Source organism: Monodelphis domestica, chromosome 3 (assembly GCF_027887165.1).
Source record: "Monodelphis domestica isolate mMonDom1 chromosome 3, mMonDom1.pri, whole genome shotgun sequence".
In the NCBI taxonomy this organism is placed as follows: domain Eukaryota; kingdom Metazoa; phylum Chordata; class Mammalia; order Didelphimorphia; family Didelphidae; genus Monodelphis; species Monodelphis domestica.
Window position 1 is genome coordinate 301839771 of NC_077229.1, and position 25899 is coordinate 301865669.

General features: G+C 36.5%; 1 protein-coding gene across 1 annotated transcript in view; it reads left to right on the top strand.

Moving 5' to 3' along the window:
* Positions 1–25899, top strand: part of RP1 (RP1 axonemal microtubule associated) — a 375431-nt gene that overhangs the window by 14068 nt on the left and 335464 nt on the right. Inside the window, exons 3-4 of the mRNA XM_007487226.3 lie at positions 20606–20769; positions 23343–23429. Of these exons, the coding sequence (XP_007487288.3) occupies positions 20606–20769; positions 23343–23429 (251 nt within the window). The remainder of the gene's footprint in view (positions 1–20605; positions 20770–23342; positions 23430–25899) is intronic.

Sequence of the window (25899 nt, forward strand, 5' to 3'; positions counted from 1 at the left end):
AGGTTTCCTTGGATCAACCTTTCTGGTGGGCTTCCCAAAGAGAAGTGAATTCAACTGTGGATCTTCTCAAGTTCTGTTCCTTTTCTGGAATTCTCTCTCCTTCCTGCCCTTTCCCCATTCAAGATGATGATGATTCTGCTTGTCTTCTTCCTCTGGCAGATTAAGTCTAAGTTTCCTCTCTTACACCTGTCACCATAAGAGCTTTTTATCTTCCAGCCTACTTCTTGATTTTGGACTTGATTTTAGGATTGGACTCTGGATTTCTGGAGAGAAGGTTGATATGGTCCTGTTGTTGCTCTCTAGGGTATTGAGTGTTGTATTATTCTAGAATCCCAGGGACAACTCAGGTTGAGACCTGAAACCTTTCAATGTTGTTAAGGAATCCAGGGCAAAGTTTGATTGCTGCTCTCCTCGTCTGAACTCATCAAGTTTCTGATCTGGGTGTTGGTCTGAGTAACAATATACTGCTGTTTGAATCAGTCCCTAGTAGACAGAGAGAAGGCTCTGCTTAGTTAGTGACATAACTGTAAGCTGCCATTTGGTTTGAGATTCCTGCCCTAGTTATTTCTCTGCAGGCTTCATTATGTGCTAGATGCTGAAAATGAGATTACTTTTTGCTCCTGGGATCAGAGTCACATTTCCTCTACTTCCTATTGAATTTCTACTTTCTTGGGTTTACAGACCAATGTCCATAACTACTTCTTGTCGAAGAATGCCTCTTCTCAATACAGGTCCCTTCCTCAATCCATTTTGGATATTTGATCCAGAACTGGATAATGAGCTGTTAGCACCTGTTCCCATCACAGTGACTTGGTATTGCTCTTCTCCTAATGTATAGCTTCTCCTTGACTATTATTGTTTGCTTAGCACCTACCTAGGTGGACTTGGAGTCAGGAAAAATAATCTTCCCAAGTTCAAATATGACCTCAGACACTATCTGTGTGACCCTGAGCAAGTCACTTAACTGTGTTTGTATCAGTTCCTCATCTGTAAAATGAGCTGAAGAAGGAAATGGCAAACCACTCTAGTGTCTTTGTCATTGTCAAATGAGGCCACAAAGAGTCAGACATGACTAAAAAATGACTGAACAACAATAGACAGCATGCTCCTACCCATCTCTCCAGTGTACATAGACCTATTTCCCTGTAATCTGGACTGGAAAAATGACTCGTAACTTAAAAAAAAAATTCTCTATTGGGATTTGCCTTGTTGCATTTTCTAGATCCATTTGAAAGAGTTTTAGGGGATGAGGACATTATAATATTTCTTCTACTTGACCATCTTGCCTCCATTTTCTCTCTATCTTCAGGCACTCTCCCTGTCTTTTTTCCTCTCTCTCCCCCCCCCCCTCCTTTGGAGGAAAAAGGGGAGGGAGTTTTTTAGCTTGGAAAGAGGAAGATAGAAGGAAACCTTAATGACTCTTCAGATAGAAAAGGTCACGAATAGCATGCTGACTAGGTTTCCATTTGATTTAGGATTTGTTGAATAAATGGAATCACAGTACTTGTCAACAAATGTGCCCAGGTCTTCTCTATTGTAAAAACTCACTTACATTCTGTATCATATACACCTACATTTAAAGTACGAGTTGTTTTGACCTCCATAACCCTTTCACATTATCATCCTATATCTTTCCTTTCTTTTCCCACATAACTTCTAGAAATCATCTATTTTCTCACCACTTGCTCTTCCTTCATTCCCTTTCTGTTTGGTATCTATTTCCACCAGTGTACTGTAACTGCTTTCTTCTAAGTCACCAATCACCCCTTATTTGTGAAACAGTATTTTTTTTCTCAGTCTTAAATCTCTTTTAACCTGCAGCTTGGTATTTAAGGGCTTCAAAAATCTAGTTACAATTTATTTCCCACTATGTTCCTTTTTACACCCTCAATATTTCATTCATTATCTCCCCTTTCTCCATCATCAAATCTCATCTTGTACTTTTCCACTTCTCGTCATTATTGGTGGATATCTCTTAAAACTGAAATGCATTCTTTCACATCTCTGACTTTAGAAATTCTTTCCTTTCTTCAGGTCCTGTTCAGCTATGGTTTCCCTCAGGAAGGGTTCTCTGATTTTCTTATTTCTCAGTTAAAAGAGTTCTACTTCAAATTTCTTACAGATTTTTTTATTCCTTGTGTTACTTTCTATAGCATACCTTATTTATATTTGTACAAATTTTATCCCCTTGTTGAATTTTAAGTTCCTCAAGTGTGAGGAATGTATCATTTTTCATTTTCATATTTAAAGTAACAAGCATTTATTAAACATCTAATATGTGCCAGGTACTGTTATTGCTATATTCCTAGCATATAACACAGTGCTTTATACATAGTAGATACTTTATAATGTTTTTGAAGTATATAAAGTTGCATGATATCTATAATTTGAAAAGCTACAGCCCTTAAGAACACTAGCCAAAAGCATTATTTTAGTCATTGTTTTATTGAAAGAAATCATTGTAAAAGCTCTTTTGTAACCTTCTAGTTTCTCTTCTCAAACATATAACTTGATTCTCTCAGAACATCATATTCCTGGAGGTCATTACACAGAATGTTAAAAATTGTTTTTTTTTTCCAAGACAAAGGAAGAAAAATTGAATCCATTAAATTATTTCTCTGGAATTCTGCTTATGAACCCTAGTTATTTAAAATATCATTAAAATCCTTAGTAAAAGAATCCTGGGGAAAAAAAGAAAAAAATGAAATGGAAAATTGGCCCTGCAGGGGACAGGAGGGTGGGGGGGGGAAGTTGAGGGTATGGGATTATTTAGCTTGGAAACAGGAAGACAGAAGGATATCTTAATAACTCTTCAGATATAAAAGGTCATGAGTAGCATGTTGACCAGGTTTCTATTTGATTTAGGGTTTGCCAGGTATGAGTGCAGAACAAAATGGAATCATCATGCTAGCACCATAGGATCTCAGAATTGGAAAGATTCTTGTGGATTACCTAGCCAAACCTCCAAAACAATGCAGGAATTATTTTTATAACATCTCTAATTGGTGATTATCAACCTCCTCCTTCTATACTATTCACTGATAGAGAGTTCCCAACCTCTCAAAGCTCATTTCTTTTTGGAGCTGCACTGAATAAATCCAATCTCTCATCTATGTGATAACCCCTTAAATGCTGGAAGACAGTTATAGCCTTCTTCCTTTTCCATCACTCTGCTTCAGTTTGAACTCAAGTTAAACCAGCACAGGTCAAAGAATCTTAGACTTATATGGCATAGTTTTGAAAACCTTTATCATGTTGGTCTTTTCTGTCTTCATGTTTACCATTTCTGATCTGACCATTGTAGAGGAGAGTGGGAATATCACTTTACTTGTTCTGGACACAATTCCCTTATTATTATAGCTGAAGATGGCAGACTAACTTTTTTTTTTCCATCCTGGTGATATTGTCGAATCATATTGAGCTCTCCAAAGTCATCTAGTCTTTTTCATTGGAATTGCTGTTAAACCATGTTTTCACCATTCTCTTTTCACTTATTCTTTGGATCTCATTATAGGTGTATGTGTATGTGTGTGTTTCTAGATCTATTTGCAAGTGTTTGAGGAGAGAGTTTGCTGTACTTTTTTCCTATTACTTGATCATATTGCACCACTTCTCTTCATTTTCAGACACTCTTTCTGTGTGAATCTATTCCCTTTTCTCCTGCTTGGTTCCTTCCTGACTATCTACAAATATGCTCAGGTCGTCTCTATTGTAAAAACTCACTTGTGCATTTGTATCACATTGACCTGAATATAAAAGTAAACCTCTTGACCTTCATATTCTTTCAAGTAGGATTCTTTAGTTCTTTCTTTTGCCATCTGCCTTATGAAATATCTCGAAGAAATTTAACAAGGTAACAAAGTTATATATTAACATATAGTATACAAGTTATATATATGGATATGTCTACATATACATTCAAAATATACATATACATACAAATACATATACAAAAATACATACACATACATTGTATAAATAAGATTTATATTGAATATATATGTGTACTTATGTGTTTAAGATAACTACACATGTCCAAAATTGAACTCATCTTTCCCCCTACATCTTGTTGCCCCCCAACCTTCCCATGACTACATAGGGCAATACTATCTTCCCAGTCCTGGTTTGCAACTGAGGCATCAGTTGGATTACTCACTATATCTTGTCCCCCCGCCCAATCTTTTGTCAAATATCCCCAATATCCAATCTTTTGCCAAAGCCTGCTGATTTTACTTTTACAACATCTATAATCTTTTTACTCCTTACCCCTTCCTTTCTGCTGAGGTCACATGTATTCCCTCTGAACTATATTTATTTGATCTTTCTAATTTGAAATTATTCTCTTATTGAGAAGACAGACACAAAATAGGATTCAAATTGTTTTCTCTCTGTCATCTGTTAATATTATACCATCTGCCAAAAGCAATGGGACTTTTTCTTATTATTGTTTGAACATCTCTAAAAGGCATTTTTAAAATTGTCCTTAGCAAGTTTTAACTTACTTTGGATATTAACCCTTTTTGATACCATTCTCAAAATCTATGCTACTGTTTCACATGCATCCTTGATATATGGTCCTCTTTCCAACATTTTTAGATATACTTTTAAAATCTACTTATCAGAGACCTCCTTGTCATCATCATTAGCTTGTGAACTCCTTGATGGCAGGGACTATTTTTTTTTTGCTTCTTTTTTATCCCCAGCACTTAGCACACTATAAGTGCTTAGTAGTTATCTAATAAATAGGACTTACTTAATTGCCCACATTTGTTGTTGTTCTTTAGTCCTATCTGACTCCTTATAACCCCACTTTCTATGGGGTTTTCTTGTCAAAGATGTTGGATTGATTATCATTTCCTTCTTCAATAGATTAGGTTAAACAGAAGTTGTGACTTGTCCAGGGTCACACAGCTAGTAAGTGGCTGAGGCTGGATTTGAACTCAGGTCTTCCTGACTCCAGACCCAGAACACTGGTTATTAAATCATCTACCTGCCTCTAGTATACACAGTAAGCACTTAATAAATGTTTATTGATTGACTTGTACATTTATATTGTTTCTGTAATATAACTGATGTGCATTTTTGTAAATATTTCCTTCACTATAATCCCACAATGTGCAGTAGATGATGAAAAATATTTTTATTTCTATTTTACAGAAAGGAAAATTGAATATCTTAGATCAAGCACACAAGTTTAATAAATGACAGGGCCAGGAATAGAATTCATATTTTCTAACTCCCAGACAAATGCTCTTTCCATAAACTGAATTGATTTTTTATTTGGTTCTTCCTTTTCTTTCTCATAGGCATCATTTGTGATTATGTTGCTAGAATTTAATTTTTGAGACTTTTCTTTGCATTTTGAGTTATCTTCCCTTTTGTCTTTATATCATGCCTTTCCCAGAGATTTAAAAAAAACAAACGACTTTTCTGAGATCTAGGCCATATGTGTGACTGACCAATATTTCCTTTCTTCTCACCATAGATAATGTGGTCACTTTGTTTCACGGGTTTTGTTGCTTCACAAAACAAGTTAGGAACCTACATGGTGAAACTACTTACTTTAGTTTTTCCTTGTTCATTATATTTAGTTCCAGAATAGCATTCCCACTCATTATTTCTTCTTTTATAAACAACAAACTTACCTTCTTTCTTAGAACTGATACCTGTATCAGTAAGTATTAGTTCCAAGGAAGAAAAGTTGAAGGGGCTAGGCAATTGGTATTAAGTGACTTGCCCAGGGTCACACAGCTAGGAAATGTCTTAGGCCATATTTAAACCTTCTGTCTTCAGGCCTGGATATCTATCCACTGAGTACCTAGTTGCCCCTATTTCTTCTAATTTTGGGGAAATAAAATTGTTAGAAAGCCAAGTCAAAAATGTATTAGATATTTTACCTTTATTAAAATAGACATCTGGAAAATGCCCATTACCCTCCTCCCTCAATAGTGATATTTCTTCTATGATAATTTTGTGATCCACATTAGATTAGCACCATTTATATCATCCATATGGCTAGGCTGTTTGTAATATATTATCATAATATAACTTCTCCTTTTATTGTCACTACTATTCTTCTATCTTTAGGTTTTGAATTTCTAATTATGTACAAATGTCTGATTTCTTTCCTTAATACATGTGCCTTTTATGCCTCCTTTCTTAGATTCACTTCTTTTGGAAAAGGTTTATTAACTTTTCATTGTTGCATTTCAGTGATAAGTCCTATTCCCCCAAGTGAATAAGTGAGTTAATAAATATTTATTAAGCACCTAATAGAACTGAGGAAACAAAGAAAAACAAAACCCTAAAGAAAACAACAATAAAAAACCAGTCCCTGTTCTCAAGGAGATAGTATAATGATAGAAACAGTATGTAAACAATCATGTACAATCAATTTATATATAGGATAAATATGAAATAAGTAACAAGGAGGGGGCATCAGAATTGAGGGAAATCAGGAATGTCTTCTTGTAGAAGATGGAATTTTAACCAAGATTTAAAGGAAGTCAGTGGCATCAGAAGGCAGAGATGAGGAAGGAGAGAACATTCTTAGAGTACATTGATCCAGGAATAGTGAGGATAGTAACCCTGAATGGCAGAGTCTGTGTGAAGGTGTGAGGTAAAGAAGATGGTGAAGCTGGGGTTGGAAGGGAAGAAAGTTATGAAATACTTTTAATGCCAGAGTATTTTATATTTGTTCCTGGAGGTAATAGGGATCCATTGGAGTTTGTTGGGGGAGGAGGAGCAAGGTGACATAGACCTGGGCTTTAGAGTAATCACCTATGGACTAGATGGACTGGAATGAAGTCACATGTGACAAGGGGATCAAATAGGATGTTCTAGAGATGTTCTGTCTGTGTCTGTCTGTGTGAGAATTGAACACCAATTTGTACCCCTTTTCTTTGTACTCTAAGATCAATCTTGAGGTATTTCTCTAGTAAATTGGTTTTTTTACAGCTCCCACTCTTTGACTGGTTTATAAACAAGACCTGAAGATTATCTGGGTTGGGGGAATGGGTGCATGCCTACTTGAGAGGGATCAGAAGCCTTGTGGTGGCTCCTGGTGTCTTGGAAGACACTTCCCTCTTGTCCCATGTGACTCCTGGTTTCTGGAAGACCATACTCTGACCCAGACTGAGGTCAAGTCTGTCCAGCTGGGGAGATCCAGGAGGAGTGATGTTATGGGGTCATGCTATAGTTCAAGGAAGTCTAAGCACCAAAGGAGACACAAGGTAAGTAGCAAACTGGCTTTAGTTAGGTAACCATGGCCCCATGTTTCACTATTTAATAAATAATTATAAATTAATGTACAGTCTTCAGAGAATTTTAATCATAACATCTGTGACTGGGAAGATGGTGATGTTCTTCATAGTAAGGAAGGAGTTAGATAGCATGGAGGGGTTTGTGGGGAAAGAGAGTGAGTTCAGTCCTGAGATTGTATCACTGAGAAGATAGTGAAATATAAATAGGTTACAGAGAAAAGTTTTAGAGTCTTCATCCATGGACATATTTAAAAATCATTTATCCAATCATTTATCTTGACTCACTTAGAAATCTTGGACTGGTCTAGGTAACAGTTAAAGTCACTTCGAAGTCTCTGATTTACTTTCTATATGAAGTTCTATTAAAAATTGGCATATGAATGTTTTCTTTTTTTTTTTTCTGGGAACTGTTCTCAATCTGATTGATTAATACCCTTTGAGATGTCACTTTAAATATCAATAGAGGCACTAAAATAAGTCAAGTTTTGGCAGCAGCACCAGAACCAGATATAATTATAGCAAGAACAACTTTGATTTCAATTAAGCATAAGACACAAAGACATACAAAATGGTTTAATTAGTCAGGAGCCTGCCTGATTAAACTATTTATTGTCATTTATGTCACTTAGGGCTAATCCTAAAATTGACATTCTTTCCATATGTAGTATTAAATGATATGTTATACAAATGAACATTTTGACATTTAGATGCTAAATGAAATTATAGCATCATAGAGTAGAATAAGATTTTTTTAAAAGGATGCAAAATATGAGATGTATAGGAGGAAATGAAATTAAAAATTATTTTTAGTTGAAGAGTTGGAAACTTAAAAAAAAAAGAGTGACCTGGAGAAGGGACAAAGAACAACGACTAGAGTTCTCACCTTTTCAACTACAAGAACAGAGTGATAATTAACTATGTTTTTAATGGAGAAAAGTAATTAAAAACCTTTCATAACCTGGTCTGTTTGTCTAGTCTTTTTATATCCTACTCCTCTCCACAGGTTCTGTCATTGGCTTCCTTGCTGTTGTTGGCCCCTCCATCTCCTGACTCGATGCCTTTCAAAGGGTTATCCTTGGTGCCTATACTATATATATATATATAAATCTTGTTTGTAAAAGGCTGTTTGCATGTTGTTCTGCCCCACCTCCCTTCTTTTCCCCTCTTCCCCATCCTTAGCCTGTAAACTCCATTAGGTCAGGAACTGTTTTTATCTTTCTTTGTATCCCCAGTATTTGGCATGGTGCCTGGCACCTAGTAGGTGCTTAACAAATACTTAACAAATATTGATAACAACTTGAAAAGGGAATAAGGAATCAATTAGAGCACAATTTTGGTGAAGGGGAAGAAATACAAATAACACTTTGGGATCTTTAGAAGAATGTGACAAACTGCTTATTTTTGGAAAACATATTACATGAGAAAAACCTTTGATGGCAGAGAAAAGTGTTTTTTTTTTTAAAAGAAACTAGCTGGAGTGACAATCATGAATCAGCAATAAGCCAATGTATGAAGTATTAATTGTGAAAAAAGTAAATTACATGTTTCTATATCATTGTATTCTGGAATCTGTGCTATCAAACCTAAATTTGTCTCTTTACAACTTCAAATCAGTTCTACTCCATTGATCCTTTTTGAGGCAAATAAAGTGAGACTTGAGTTTGAATACCAGGCAAGGCACAAAACTTTTGTGGGGCTCAGTTTTCTCATCTATTAAATAGAGTTAATCATGGCAACTGTCTCATGGCATCATTGGGAAGATTAAAAGATATTACATATGCAAAATGCTTTGCTGGCTGTCATTATTACAACATACTTTCAAACCCTTGAAATCAGCTATTGTTATCTTCTTGCCCTCCAACTTTCTTTCCTCCAGTTCCTTTAACTAATCCTCATGTGGTATGAACTCAAGTCACTTTTCCATCTTGATTGCCTTCCTATGGATGCCCTCTGGTTTTTTAATGTGGATCTCAAATTATCAAGCCTAGTAGCTAGGTGTCTTAGTGGATTGAGAACCAACCCCTGAGATAAGAGGTCTTGGGTTCAAATTTAGCCTCAGATACTTGGTATGCTGCTAGGCAAGTTGTTTAAATCCCATTGCCTAGCCCTAGTCACTTTTCTGCTTGGAACCAATACACAGAATTGATTCTAAGATAGAAAGGTAAGGGTTTAAAAAAATTGTCATACCACGAATGGTGCAATATTCATCTATCTATCTATCTATCTATCTATCTATCTATCTATCTATCTATCTATTTTTAAACCCTTACCTTCTTGGAATCAATACTATGTGTTGGTTCCAAGGCAGAAGAGCAGTATGGGTTAGGTAATGGGGGTTATGTGACTTGCCCAGGGTCACACAGCTAGGAAATGCCTGAGGTCAAATTTGAATCTAGAACCTCCTGTCTCTAGGCCTGGCTCTCACCCATTAAGCTACCCAAATGCCCTGGAGCGATATTTACATATGGTTTATTAGAAGAACTGTAGACTACTTATCCCTGGAAACTCTGTGGATCCTTTCAAACTGTACTGACACACCAGGACAATTCTGAGGGACTTTTGAAAAAGAATGTTATTCACATCCAGAGAAAGAACTGTGGAAGTAGAAACACAGAAGAAAAACAACTGCTTGATCACATGGGTCAATGGGGATATGATTGGAGATGTAGACTCTAAAGAATCACTTTATTGCAAATATTAATAATATGGAAAAAGATCTTGATCAATGACACATGGAAATCCCAGTGGAATTGCTCATTGGCTATGGGGGGGGAGGCGAAGGAAAAACATGAATCATGTAACCATGGGAAAATATTCAAAATTAACTAATTAAATAAAAAATTTCAATTAAAAAAACTGTACTGACACATCTTCTATGATTCCATAGAGGATTCTAATAGTCTTTTAAGGTATTCTTAAATTCCTGTTCAGAAGAGATCTTTAATACTTTGAAGAGAGCAGATTCAATTGAATGATGAGGTTAGATAGAGAGTTAAAAATAGAGTGAGGGGAAAGAAAGTGGAGATATTAATTACACACCTTTTTCTTTTTAAAAAAATCAGCACTGTATTTCTTTTCATTTTTTTTGTCACATAAAAGTGTATCTCCCTCCCCTTCCTGTCTGCTCTAGAGAAGGCATCACTTGACACCAAAAAAAAGAAAAAATCATTCATCCATCCATCCATCCATCTATCCGTCTCTCTCTCTCTCTCTCTCTCTCTCTCTCTCTCTCTCTCTCTCTCTCTCTCTCTCTCTCTCTCTCTCTCTCTCTCCCCCTCTCTCTCCCTCTTTATCTCTCTTTCTATTTATAGGTATAATACATATATGATTCTACATATACACACATAAAACATGTCTTGCTTGTTTCTTTGATCTTTTTTTTTTCTGGAGGCAAACATACATAAGTTATTCTTCAAACACTATTTCTGTTCTGCTCATGTACTTTTCATAATTTCCCATGAACCTACCATGTTTTTTAAACCCTTACTTTCTGTCTCAATTTCCAAGATAGAAGACTGACAAAGGCTGAACAATTGGGGTTAACTGACTTGCCCAGGATCACATACCTATGGAGTATCTGAAGCCAAATTTGAACCCAGATCCTCCTAACTCCAGGCACAGTACACTACCTACTCTGGTACCTTGCTGCCCACTTTCTATGTTTTTAAAAATTAACTTGCTCATCGTTTTTTATGACAATAATATTCCATCATAATCATATGCCCCCATTTGCCACAAAAGCGAGAAGGCATAATAAATACTTAAAAAATGCTTATTGATTGAATCTATTGCTAAATTCTCTTCTAACCTTCAGACTCTCATCTTTAACTCTCTACAGCACATTTCAAACTGGGCTTTTGGTAGACAAAGTAAAGTCAACATGTCCAAGACTGAACTCAGATATTGTCCTTCAAGTCATTTCCTCTCCCTGTCTTTCCTATGACTGTGCAGGTCTTTATCCTCCTCCATGTCACCTATGGGCTCACTTCTCTCTTTACTCCTCTCTTGTCTTCTCATTACTTCTCTCTTGTCTTCATCCCATAGCCAACCTATTGTCAAGTTCTGTCATTTCCATGCTCATAACATCATATACGTAGGCAGTAAGGTGGATCAGAGCATTGGGTCTGGGGTCAGGAAGACCTGAGTTCAAATCCATACTCAGATCCTGTGCAAGTCACTTAACCTCTGTTTGCTTTAATCCACTGGAGAAGGAATTGGGAAACCACTCCAATATCCTTGCCATGAAACCCCCATGGACATCATGGTAGCAGTGGTCATGAAGAGTTGGACATGACTGAATGAAAACAAAAAATACCAAATATGTAGATATATAATCATTTATCTATTTGCATATTATCTATTTGCACATATACATATATGTAATATGCATGTATAAATATATTTATGTACATACACATTATACACTTTTCCCTGGCACTACCCTAAACTAGTGTAGGCCCATATCAATTCATACCTGTATTACCCCAATGGCCTTCTGGTTGGTCTCCTGGCCCTCAGTATCTCCCCACTCAAATTCATCTTCTTCTTAGCTGTCTTACAGAGGAAGGACAAGACTTACCATATTGCCTAGTGCTGTAGAGCAGAGCTAGGAGCGCCATGTCTGACTTATTAAAAGGCAAATCTAGAAAAACTTCCTATCCAATGAAAAAATGGGATTCCAGATAAGAGTGGGCTATTTGCTGAAGTTTTCCCCTAGAAAAACCTGGCTAAGCATTTCTTTATATTTATATTTATATAATATTCTTCATTAGTACTGATTGGTGTGGATAGCCCTTGAGGTTTGTTTTAGCTCTAAGATTCTGTCAAATGTTTCTTGAATAATATTGAATGGAATATTAAAAGCTGTTTTACATTTCTCTCACAGCAAGAAAACTTGAGTAATTTCTGGATATAGACACAAATGTGGTATTTTTGCAAGGAGATATGTATTTGGCAGTTTTTCTGTCTTAAAAGGATATATATTTGGTAGCAATTTAATTGTTTGGTTGGAGTTAACATTAAAAAAGACAACTTTCTGAAATCTTTCACTTTTGTGGGATGTTTTTGTTCTTTTGTAAGGCTGTGCCTTCTTTAATTTGAAGGCAGAAAATTTCTAACCAAGGGTTTTAAAGTTTTATTTATAGTGATTTATAAAAGAAATATTTTTTCAGTTAGGGCAGACAAGTATCTGTTTGAGATAGGATAGGGATATTTCAGTTTGAAATGGAGGGTTTAGAGTGGTTCAACATCTGGGTTAATTGACATTCATTGATGAGATACTTAACACAGATGATGTATAAAAACTAGAGGGTGTTTGTTTACATGGAGAGCTTCACAAATAAAGGAGAGAAGCCTTCAGTGGAAAACAACTGATTTGAGATTTGATTTGTTATATTTACAGAAATACGTAATGTGTTTAACATCAGGAAATTGAGGAGCTGTGTGGGACTGAGAGGTGGAAATGGAGGGTTATCTTTTCGTAGTACCTAATGCCAGTTGGTATGTGGAAATGAGGTTGGCTTTATTTTTACTTGGGTATTTGGGGAGGTGCAGAGAATAAGAAGAGGGTGGACCAATGTTGAGGCAGATACAGAAAGAGTTTTGGTAGTGTGGGATTGTTGAGTGGAGACATTTACTTGGTGTGGAGAGAGAGCTTGGGGTAAATGTAGGAAGGGTGAGAGCCTAATGAAATAAGTACTAACTTGGAGTCAGGAAAGCTAGGTTCAAATCCCAACTCTTTATACTACTTGGGTAGGAAACAGCTAGGTAGCTCAGTGGATTGAAAGGCAGAATTAGAGACAAGAGGCCCTGAGTTTGAATACGACTTCAGATACTTCTTAGCTAAATAACTCAAAGCAAGTCGCTTAACTCTCAAAACCTAGCCCATGCTGGTTTTTTTTTCTGCATTGGAACACATACATAGTATTGATTGTAAGATGGACTTAAAAGAATTATCCATGTAAACCTGTGCAAGATATTAAATTCTTTGGACCCACCTTTTTTCATCTGTAAAATGAAAAGGTTGGGCCAGATGATCTAAGATTTTTTCTGATGTCAAGATCTATCCTTGGGAGAGAAATTTGTAGCACCCAAAATGGTCTCAGTTGATGCCCTTGTCTCACACCTGATGTATGTTCAATGATATCTCTTCTGGGTCCTCATCCTGTCATGTGATGGTCCTGTACCCACATAAAACAAGGACCACAATTGAGGAAGCAAGCCTCCTGTGGTCAGATTCAGTCTAGTTCTGTCTATCTGAGCTATTCTACTAACCTTCTTTCTGGCATCCTTTCCAAGATTAGATTCCTCAACTGAGTATTGGTCCACAAAACACTGGGATCTTTTTGTTGTTGTTGTTTTTAAAGACTTTTGCTGCCTAAGGCTTTCTATCAAAATTAAAAACCTTTTTTGTAGACTTTTCCCTAAAGACTTAGCTTATCTTTAGCACCTAAGTATTTTGTTTCACTTTCATTTTATGGTGGAAAATGTGTGGCTTTTTAAAAGAATGCCTTTTTATCACTAGGGCCAGCCAGAGTAGCATTTCACATAGATGATAGGGTTAATTGCCTCAATTTTCAAGATAAAAATCCTAAATACAATGTAATAAAATTTTATAACCTATCACAGCCACTTAATATTTAGTGCCATTAATAGGGCTAGTAAATAGAAGGGATATACTTGTTTTTGCTTTTGGTGACAATTATATGAGTAGTAGCAATATTTTCATCCAAGAGGAAATTGTTATTTCTTCTTTTTGGTCAAAACTTTATTTTTTTATGAATAGAATAAAAAATATGTAAACTACATAACAAATGGCATAGAAGTTTAAACCTTATAGGTTCTATCTAAATTGCTTCATTTAATTTCCTCCCAAAGTGGAAATGTTCATCTTAGTTTGGATGAATTTTTGAATATTTCTGTTAACGATTGCTTTAATTTTTTGGCTCAACTATTTAAAGAATTAGGTTTTAATTATGTTATGAAAATGTCTTTAGATGGTTATCACCTAAATGTAAATTTTTATATATACATTTTAGTTCAATTCAACAAATATTTAGATGTTTATTTGCACAGGCCTCGCAATTCTATTCTCCAACAAAAATAATCAAGTAGGGGCAATAAGATGTGAATAAAAACAAATAATTCTTAGTAAGAACCACATGCATTTTATTTTATGCATTTAAAAAATGTTCCAAGAAGAGGTCCATAGACTTGATTAGTCTTGTCAAAGAGATCAGCGATACCCCTTCTCCTAATTCACATCAATTTACTTATTTCTTAAGACAGAAAAACTTGTATGTCCTTGCAAAAATACTATGTGTGTCTATATCTCAAAAGTACTCAAGTGTCTTTTTTTTTTTTTTAAAGAGAGATGTGTAAAATACTGTCTATAAGAGAGAAGCAAACCAAGGCATATTTGGAATAAAGGAAGCAATTGGTATACAGTCTGAGAGTCAGGAAATTCTAGGGTAAGGACCATCATCTTGGTCCTTGGTACCTTGCTTTTCAATGCTCCCCAATATTGCATTAGTGTTTTCATCTGACATATTATAATGGTGACACATTGATCTTGTGGACCATTAAAACCCCCTGATTCTTTTTAAAAAACAATATTTACCTGGTGCCTTCTCTACTATATATGAAATTAATTTTAAAAAAATAGTGAAGAATTTTATATTTCTTTGTATTGAATTTCATCTTTTTAGATTTGGACAGTAGTCTAGAGACGAGAGTACACATGAGCCTACTTTTTGCCAGGCACTGTGCTGAATGTTTTTATAAATTTTATTCTCACAATAATCATGGGAGCTGGGTCCAATTTAATCTTCATTTTACAGTTGAGGAAGTTAAATGATTTGCACAAGGTCACACAGTAAGTATCTGAGACTGGTTTGAGTTTGGGTCTTCTTGAGTCCAGTGTCAGTGCTCTATCCACTCAGGTACAGGTCTTTAACTTTGAGTCCATAAGTCCTAAGGATCTGTGGATAGATTTGAGCTTATTTGTGGGCTTGAGTGGGAAAACCACCCCTTTTTAAATATAATTTTTTGTAATCCTTTGCAATCTTATGCATTTTAAAACATTATTCTGAGAGGGGGTCTACAGGCTTGATTGTCAAAGGGGTCATCTGATACCCTTCCTATCAACGGATACCATATTTCTTTCTTAAGACAGAAAAACTACCAATCTTGTTTTTCCTTTCAAAAACACCACATATATCTATTTCTAGAAATTACTCCAATATTTTTTCCTATGAGAAGTGTAAGACAGCTTTTAATATTCCATATAATACTATTTGACAAACATTTGACAGAATTTGAAAGATGAAACAAATCTCGGGGGCTATTCAAGATAATCCCTACTTAAAGAAGAATATGACTGATCCATGGAGTCATTGATTTCCAGGAGAAATCATAGGACAGTAGCTTGTTTTACCCTTTCCTAATGCAAGGGGAGTACTTTTGTTTTCAGAACAAAATCAAGAGGAAGGGGGTAGTGCTGCTGATGCTGATCTTGCTCAAGTCTAGGGCAGATGGGAAAATGCCAGTCTTTGCTGATTCTAGTTTCCTGGTGGATGGCAGGACAAGATAGGAAGCAATAGTCTGAATCTGGTTAGATATAGTGTATTAGATGAATCTTCACTCGTCCATCAGGGAGGATGACTCAGCTTGGAATGAGGCAGGAATCAGTTGGATGTGCAAGAAGTGTGCTTACAGTAGCCATCAGTGCTTCCAGAAATATAGGGGGCAGAATATAACCCCTGAACCACATGAAATGTCTGCATTATGCTGGTTTTTGAACCCGGCATCTGTTCTCTGTACTTCCTGTATCCCCCAAATGTGGAATGTTCTTCTCTTCCACTTTCTGAAGTAATTATCTTCAGGGCCAAGCCCACAGATCACTTCCTTCAGGAGTCTTTTCCAGGTCCCTATAGATACTAATGCTTCTCTCAAGTTATTTTTTTTATAAATCCAGTGTTTACTTATTTGTGAATGTCTCATCACTTTCCCCCATCCCCATAGCTTTTTAAGGGCAAGAATTATCTCATGTTTGCACTTCCTAAATGTTTGTCAATCAATTAGGGGGATAAAGTATTTTGCCCAAGGTCAAGTGAATAGTACAATTCAGAACTCGAACTTGGATCTTTTGACCACAAGTTCCCTTCTTTTTCTACCACATTATTATTACTGCCTGAAGATGAGAGAAGAAAGATACTTACATGGATTTCCTTTATGACTTTTATATTGTTACTTTGTATAGACTCCTAAATTGGCTTTTTTTGGAAAGTTTCAAAAAACTATCCATATCATTTGTCATATGTTATAAAGAGTACTGAGTCTAGACCAAATTAGTTATTTGAACTCTTATAGAGATCACATAACAATCTATAATGTGATAATATTTTTGACCTGGAATGCATGATGGCAATTGTTTAATTCAACGTCATTTTATATGTGGCTTAGAAAGGTTAAATGACTTGCTCTCTGCCACACATCTAGTGTTCTTGCTCATCTCCATGATATTCTTTGTTCATCCTGCCTGAAATGCCATCCTTTTCTTTTTTTTTATTGATCATATCATTCTTCATGTTACTTTTCTTTTTGCTCTAAAACCCCTCCTTCTTTCCCAGAATTCTTAAAATCAATACTAAATGTCAGTTCCAAGGCAGAAGAGCAGGAAGGGTTCAGTGTTTGGGGTTAAGTGATTTGCCTAGAGTCACTTAGCTAGGGTGTATTTGAGACAAATTCAAAACCCAGATCCTCCTACCTCTCTAGGTGTTTTTAAGCTCATTTTCTAAAGAGGGTGGTAGCATCTGTAGATCAGGAGCCATATCACATACTTCTCTGGAATCTCCCCTTATTTCCTTCCTCCCTGCAACTTGGTATATGCCAGGTGTCAATGAGGAATTCACAAGCTGGCCTCTTAATTGAAAAAAAAATGTGCTCTGGGCTTTCTCTAAATCTACCTGCTCCATTACCTAGTCTTCCAAAAGCGAGATTTGGACCAATTTCTGAATTTAAGGAGGGGCAGAAATCCATGTTTAAAAGACATTTTTCATTGTTTTCATTTTTCTTTCCACTTCCATGCCTTCCATCCTCCATTTTATTTGTTGGAAATTGCAATTCTTTCCTCATTGATTTGGTTCTTGCACATTTAGCAGGTATTGATTCTCCCCCCTGAACTCTTTGGCTTTATCTCTAATAGAACAGAGGCCAGAATAGACTTCTTTCATTTCATTCTCATAAGCACTCATGTGCCAGTTATGCTGAGGAAATAAGTTGGCCTTTCTCAGCTCTGTGGTTTGAGTTTATGGGTTAACTTAGTACCAAGTAGAGGCCATCTATGTGTCAGCAAATTCTTTTTATATGATACTTTTTATCTGTTAAATCATTATCTACCAAACTAATTTTAAACTATTAATAGCTTTCACAGATTTCAAATAGGTTTCAAAAAAGGTAGCAAATTTGTTTGTTTTAGTAAAAAAAATACATAGGAGAAACAGAGGAAGGTTTAAACTTATAAGTAAAAATCTTGTTGGAAAAGTCAAGAACTATAGGCCAAACTTCCAGTGAAATGAATTTGTGTCCATAATATGTATAACTAATGAAAGTCCAGATTTTTGAGTTTTTATTTATCATACTATGATTTTTCAGTTATTTAAAACTTGAACATATTCCTTTATTTTTTTAAACCCTTGCCTTCTATCTTAGAATCAGTACTATGTGTTGGTTCTAAGGCAGAACAGTGGTAAGGGCTGGGCAATTGGGGTTTGCAAAAGGGACTTGCTCACGGTCACACAGATCGGAAGTATCTGAGGCCAGATTTGGACCCAGGACCTCCAAACTCCAGACCTGGCCTTCTCCCCTTTTATGATTATTCTTAAATAGTTTTTATTTTATTAGGGAAGATTAACCATGTAGACAAAAAATGTAATACAAGGCAGAATGTGAAAAATGTATAAAATTACTATTTAGAAGTGTTTAGAGATGGAAGGGATCACTTCTGGAGAAAGGAATCAGAGAAGACTTACAGGGGAAAAGTAGCATTTGATTTGGGCCCTGAAAGATAGATAAGTAAGGAGAGGGTATCCCAGGAGGCAGGCGAAGTGATAGCAAAGGTACATAGAATGGAAAATGAAAAATTGGAACAGATTAATAGTCTAATTTATATGGTGTTTAGGGTATTTGAAAAGTAGTAGTACAACTGGGTTTGGGGACAGACAAACTGACAAAGGAGTTTAATGGAAAGCTAGATTTAGACTGGACAGCTAGATGGATTGAGTGCTGAGCCTAGTCAGGAAGACTCAACTTCTTGAGTTCAAATCTGGCTATGCGACCTTGGTTAAGTCACTTAATCTTGTTAGCCTCAACTCTTCATCTATAAAATGATCTGGAGAAGGAAATAGCAAACCACTCTGGTTTCATTAGCAAGAAAACTACAAATAGAAGAGTGGGACATGATTGAAATGACTGAACAAAAAAAATTATAGTAAGGGATGTTTGTGTTCTGCTTAATCTAAGACTCGAATTCTTCATGTATAAAATGAGGTATTGGGACTGAGTGGACTCCAAGGTGACCTTTATCTCTAAATCTACAGATTTGTAGTCAGTATGATTCAATGATTTAATTTAATATTTGGATAATTGGATAATTGGAAATACCTGAAGATTTCTGAGCAAGAGAGAGATGTGTATTTAGAAGATGAATCTACCAGTGATGTATATGGGGAACAGACTAGAGGGTGAGAGAAAAGTTGAGAGTCAATTGCAATATTCCTAGCATAAAGAAATAAAGGTTCAAGAAGAAATAAAGATTTGTACCAGCATGGTTGCAGTGAGACCAGCAAGAAGGAGATGCACTGGGGGGGGGGGATTGCATGAATATCTGACAGAATTTGGGGGCTAATCTAATATAGTGTATGAGGATGGTAGGTAGTATAGTAGATAAAGAGCTGGACTTGGAGGTAGGAAGTCTGAATTGGAGCCTGAATTCTGCCTCAGCCACTTACTAACAGGGTCACCTTTAATCTCAATCTATTTTCCTTATTTCTAAAATGGGGAGAATAATATTTAATCTTACAAGACTATTGAGTGGATTAAATAAGAACATATACATAAACACGTGGCAAAACTTAAAGCAATATATAAATGTTAGCTACAATGGAGAGTCAAAGGTGACTACAAGAATTTTAGTTTGAAACATGATTTTCATAATATTGAATATTTCAATGAAAACGTTTAATAATATTAAAAGAAGTACAGAAATTGGGAAGAGAAGTAGCCACAGAGTTTGAAATGGTGGTGGATTTTTACTATGGTGGATATGTACACATGCATTGTAGGTGGAATATCATGGTGGAGAGGCCAAGTAGTTAGCAGGAAGTTTAGATTTGGGGCTCAGGTGACAGTATGGAGCTGAAGCAATGAATATAGATGCCACCATATTGTGGCAATAGTTGAAAACAGAAGAGTAAATGTACCAATGTAGACTTCACCATGGAAGAAAGAGAAGAGAAAGCTGAGGATAGATCCTATAATTATGGGGTAGAAAGAAGGAGAGAAAACTATGGAGGAAGATACAAGTAGAAGACAGCTATGTTGTGGAAGTCAACAAAGAACATGTCAAGGAAGTGATTGTTTTTCTTCAAGGAAGGAAGTTCTAGACTCCTTTACCATCTTGCTCTAGTGAATGTGTAACACTTGTTATCAAGGAGTTTTTGTATCTAATAAAATTTTTTCCTTATTTGATTTAAGCCCATTTCCAGAAGAGAATTATAACTGATATTTGTACGATATTTTAAAGTATATAATTCTTTTCTCTTTTGAGTTTTCCAACAATGTTAGGAGGTATGAAATAAAGATATTATTATCACTGCTTTGCAGATGGGACTCACAGATTACATGTGTTAGGGCCAAGACTTGAACCTATGTCTGTCTGACTCCAAGACTTTCATTTTATCCAAGCTGATAGATGGCACCATGAATACCACAGATAGTTTAAAGTCAAGAAGACCTGAGTTTAAATCCAATCTCTGATGCTTAGTAGTTTTGTGACTCTGGGCAAGTCACTTCACTGCTGTTTGCTTTAGTTTCCTTACTTGTCAAATGGGGATAATAATATCACTTGCCTCCCAGGGTTATTGTGAGGATCAAATGAGATAATAATTGTAAAATGTTTAGCATAGTACTTGGCACCCAATAAGCACTAAATGTTAGCTACTTTTATTGTTATCATCATCACCAACATTGTGTTCTAGACTCTTTTCATCTGAAATAACACAGCAATTCTCATTTGTATTTAAAAGATGCTATCATATCATCTTATTTGATTTATATTTTTGTAGATGGTAATTGGAAGGTGTCGATAATTACCAGTGAGTTGCCAGGTGCAGGAACCAGCTCCCAGATTTATATTGTATTATATGGACACCGCAGAAGTTCAGCACCTATCTATCTTTATGGAACAGGTGGGGACCCATTTCAAGAAGGCCGAGAAGATATCTTCACAGTAAGTAATAAGCCAGAGAAAAGCCCGTCTGTTTTGGTGACACAGTTAGCCGGGTCAATGGAATGAATAAATTGATCAAGTTTAGCTCCTCAGGCCCTCATACCATGTGCCCTCTAGGTGATCAATCAAAAATGATCTGTAGTGGTATTTTCTCAACTACATTAAAAAAAAAAGGAAGAAGGTTTACAGCTGGAGAGGACTCCCTGATTGCTCACATTTATCCTGTTTCTTTATGAGGAGAGGCTGCCTTCAAGGACTAGCTCATATCCTTCATGAGCTGTTGTGGCAAGGTTAATCACAGCAAAGGGATAAATCAGTTAGTCAGCAAGCATTTTTAAGGCCCTGCTATGTTATGGGCACTGTACTAAGTGTTGCAGATGGAAAGAGAGAAAAAAATCATACTCTCTGCTTTCAAAGAGCTTACAATCTAATCAACACACAAACTACTGTGGACAAACCAATTATAAATAGGATAAATTAGAGAATGCTCCAAGCAAACTTCCAAGCAAAGAGTTATGGATCATGCACATTTGGAGATTAGAATTCTTGAAGAGATAAAGAAAAGAAAATGCAGAAACTCGAGTTGTCCTATTCAGCAAGTGCCTGCTATGAGCCAAGTACTCTGTTAGGTGGCAAGAATGCAAAGTCAGAATATTCTACTGGAATCGTTGGTGGAGAGGAACAATACATAATCAAAGAACTATATCAATGATTATCTGAAGGCTGAAGGTACTCAATAATTAAAAGGCTGGTTAGTATATTTTTTAAAAATATGGGAAGACCTACATAAAACTATGAAGAGCAAAATGAGCAGAACTAAGATAATGCTAAATACAGCAATGGAAATATTGTTTGAAGAACAACTTGTGTACAGAGAAAGAACTGATGAATAGAAACAAGCAAGACCTAGTTTCATATATATATGTATATATATACATATATGTATGTATATATATAACTTTGGATCAAGTGATGACTTTTCTAGTGTAGGGAGGGAGATACCTGGAGATTTTGGTGTAACAAAGAAATTAAAAAAATTTAAAAAAATAGTTAAGGGGCTTGGTATCAGGACAAACCTCTTTATTATCATATGTGGGCTGAACATTGAAGGAAGCCAGAGATTCAGAGAACAAATTGAAGAGGGAGTACATTCCAGTGAGGGGAAACCTTTTGTGAAAAACGTGGAGGTTAGGGATGATTGAATGCTAAGTTCAAGGTGGAGCAAACAGGTTGGTTTTACTGGAATAAAGCAGGCATGGAGGGGAATAAAGTGAAACAGTCTTATACAAATGTATTTCAGTCAGATTATAAAGGGCCTTAAATGCCATTTTTAAGACCCAGCCAAGTCAACTGATCAGAGACAGGGGTTGAGGGTGATCAGAGGAGAGCCAGAAAGATCCTTAAAAGCTACCAGTCCTGGCAAAATGCTTCCAGTGCTCCCCCCCCCCCCCCCCCCCCCCGGTCATCATCCTTCCAAGTAGGCTAGAGAGTTCTTTGAGTGGATGCCAGAGGGTGGCTGAGACTCAGGGGGAGATACAGAATGACTCTTTGACAGAAGGGCATTTTCCTGGGCAAAGCAAGCCTAGGAGGGTTGCCCGGTCCTAGATCCCAGCATAGTGAGAAGAGGTAGGCAAAAAATCAATCCCACTTGAAAACACCAAAGTGGGGGCAAGAGTGAGGAAAGTGGCAGGAAAGGCTTGTGAGTTAGTGATTCTGAGATTAAAGCCAGGGTCATCGTCCAAAGATTCACAAGTCATAGCCAAAAATAGCTAGAATTGGAGATAGAGTCTAAAATCAAGGTGAGGACATCTACAATCCAGAATCAGATCAAAATTGCAACAACACAATGCTTGGATGAAATCTGAGCAAACTTCAACTCTTCCTGAAGCTGTTGCAGAGGGTGCCCACCATACACGATTGGGTTTTAATGGACATTTTGCCAAGGGAACTGTGTGAGTCCTGTCAGGTAGGAGGAGGGTGCTTAGAGACCTTAGATCTGACTACCCTGGATCATACCTTCTTCTCCACTTGATCCTATTTGTCAAGTACAACTAGCCATTTTGTACTCAACTAATGTACTTCCTCATATAGTCCTGAGAGAGCAGCCAGAATCATTATTGATGCATTCAGATCATTCTTCTCGGAGGAACCTATCAGCTGTGACCTTTCCACATGGTGTCAGACTTAGCTGAGATCCACTTTTCTGTGGTTGATTGTTCTAAGTGGAAATTATAGCATAGATTGATTTAAAAAAAAATCCTTACCCTCCATCTTCCTGTATTGGTTTCATGGTAGCAGAGCCCTAAGGGCTGGGCAATGGGGGTTAAATGACTTGATCAAGATCACACAGCTAGGAATTATCTGAGGCCAAATCTGGACCCAGGACCTCTCCTCTCAAGGCCTGGCTCTCAATCCACTGAGTCACCTAGCTGCCCTGCATACAAATAGATTTTTAATGATCTTGTCATGTACATGTCAGATTCAACTTTAGAAGGCAAGGGAGCAACATGAACCATTTTCTCATAATTCTTATGAAATGATCACCACATTTATTCTCTGGGATTCTCTGACAGCTAAAGACTGGAGATATCGGGGAACTCTACAAGATACGTATTGGCCACAGCAATTCTGGACTTTCTCCTGCCTGGCATTGTAAAGAGGTGAGAATGTAAACAATTAAAAAAAATGTTTTTTTGGCCATATTGCTATAATAGCAAATGACTGGGTAAGTACGTTGTCTCAGATTGGCCTTTTATGTTATATCCCTTCAACCATGGGTTTAGCTCACTTAAAAAGTTGCTTTGAAGTAGCTATACTACACATTCATAATTATAATTAGTATTTGAAATTGTTGTTATTCAGTCATATCTGACCCTTTGTGACCCATAGACCATACCATGCATGGAATTTTCTTGGCAACAGATACCAGAGTGGTCTGCTATTTTCTCCTGCAGTGGATAAGGGAAACAGGTTAAATTATTTGCTCAGGGTCACACAGTTAGTGTGGCAAATTAGGGCAAATTAGAATTCAGATCTTCCCGACTCCAGGTCCTGCTCTCTATCTAATGAGCTACCTTGTTGCCTATTTGTAATAATAACTAGCATTTAAATGATACTTTAAGGTTTTCAAAGCACTTTACATATTGTTTCATTTGATTCTCACAACAATCCTGTGGGGCAGGTGCTATTTTTATGCTCATTTCACAAATGAGAAAACCAAGGGTGACAGAAGCAAAGTGACATGTCGAGCATTATACAGCTGTGTGGTTGGTTTTTTGAGGTGGATTTTGAACTTCAGCTCATCTTGATACCAAGCCCAGCACTTTATCCGTTGTGTTACTTAGCTGCTTCATTGACATTAATATCATACTGAAGAAATAAAGTATTTCAGCATAATAATCTTGGTCTTTCTTTCTTCCTTCCTTCCTTCCTTCCTTCCTTCCTTCCTTCCTTCCTTCCTTCCTTCCTTCCTTCTTCCTTCCTTCCTTCCTTCCTTCCTTCCTTCCTTCCTTCCTTCCTTCCTTCCTTCCTTCCTTCCTTCCTTCCTTCCTTCCTTTCTTTCTTTCTTTCTTTCTTTCTTTCTTTCTTTCTTTCTTTCTTTCTTTCTTTCTTTCTTTCTTTCTTTCTTTCTTTCTTTCTTTCTTTCTTTCTTTCTTTCTTTCTTTCTTTCTTTCTTTCTTTCTTCCTTCCTTCCTTCCTTCCTTCCTTCCTTCCTTCCTTCCTTCCTTCCTTCCTTCCTTCCTTCCTTCCTTCCTTCCTTCCTTCCTTCCTTCCTTCCTTCCTTCCTTCCTTCCTTCCTTCCTTCCTTCCTTCCTTCCTTCCTTTCTTTCTTTCTTTCTTTCTTTCTTTCTTTCTTTCTTTCTTTCTTTCTTTCTTTCTTTCTTTCTTCCTTCCTTCCTTCCTTCCTTCCTTCCTTCCTTCCTTCCTTCCTTCCTTCCTTCCTTCCTTCCTTCCTTCCTTCCTTCCTTTCTTTCTTTCTTCCTTCCTTTCTTCCTTTCTTCCTTTCTCCAGACCTGTGTTTTCATATATAGGCCAAATTTCTAGTCAAGGGGGGCTTCCAATCATGTAAATTGGCAATTTGTCTACAACTGTGTCTTTTTTAAAAGCCTTGACATTTGTCATAGAATCAATATTAAGTATTAGTTCCAAGCCAGAAGAATGGTAAGAGCTAGGCAATTGGGGTTAAGTGACTTGCCCAGGGTCCCACAGCTGGGAAGTGTTTGAGGTCAGATTAGAACCAGGACCTCTCATCTCCAGGCTTGGCACTCTATCCACTGAGCCATCTAGATGCCCCCAATTATAACTTTTAATCTTATCCTTGTCTGGGAGGCATTGAGATTAATTGCCTCAAGGTCACACAGATAGTATGTGACCAAGATGGTGGAGGGCAAGTTGTGGAAAGTTCTTGTATAGCTTCAAGAACGGTTTTAACAATAGACTATGAATGTTTTTTGAGGATAAATTAAAATAAACCCACCCACCATCAGTAGGGTGACCACTTGGTGACAAATTCTTTGACTATGGCAGCATATGAAAGAATAGAGAATTAGAAAGAATGGAGATATTCTATTCTGCAAATGGCATTGTACTGATTGTACCAAGCCCTGGAATACCTTTGTGCCCTGCAAATGAAATCTAAGATCACTTAAAGGATTTTAAACTAATTATTCATGAAAAGAATGGATAAAGAATCTGTCCTTAATCATATACTAGCTGTGTGACCCTGGATAAGTCACTTAAACTCACTCTCACTCAATTTCTTAACTATAAAAGGGTGTTAATAATGGCACTCAATTCCTAGGGTTTTTGTGATGATATGAGACAATATTTGTAAATTACTTTGCAAACTTTAATGTGTTATATAAATACAAAATATTTATTATCATTATTCTGAAAATATATCTTGCCAGAGTTTTCTTCTTTTAGCTTCCTTTTTAGTTTAAGATTTTCAAGGTTACAGGAAAGAAAATATTACTCCATTTCAGCCTGAGTCTATTATTCTTTTATCTTAAGATATGGTCCAGAAATCCAAATCCCATTTTTAGACTTCCTAAATCTCTTTTTGTTCTCTGAAGTCCCTAATTGTCAGCAATATTGAGAATGCCACCTGTGCCCCTGAGCCATTAATTT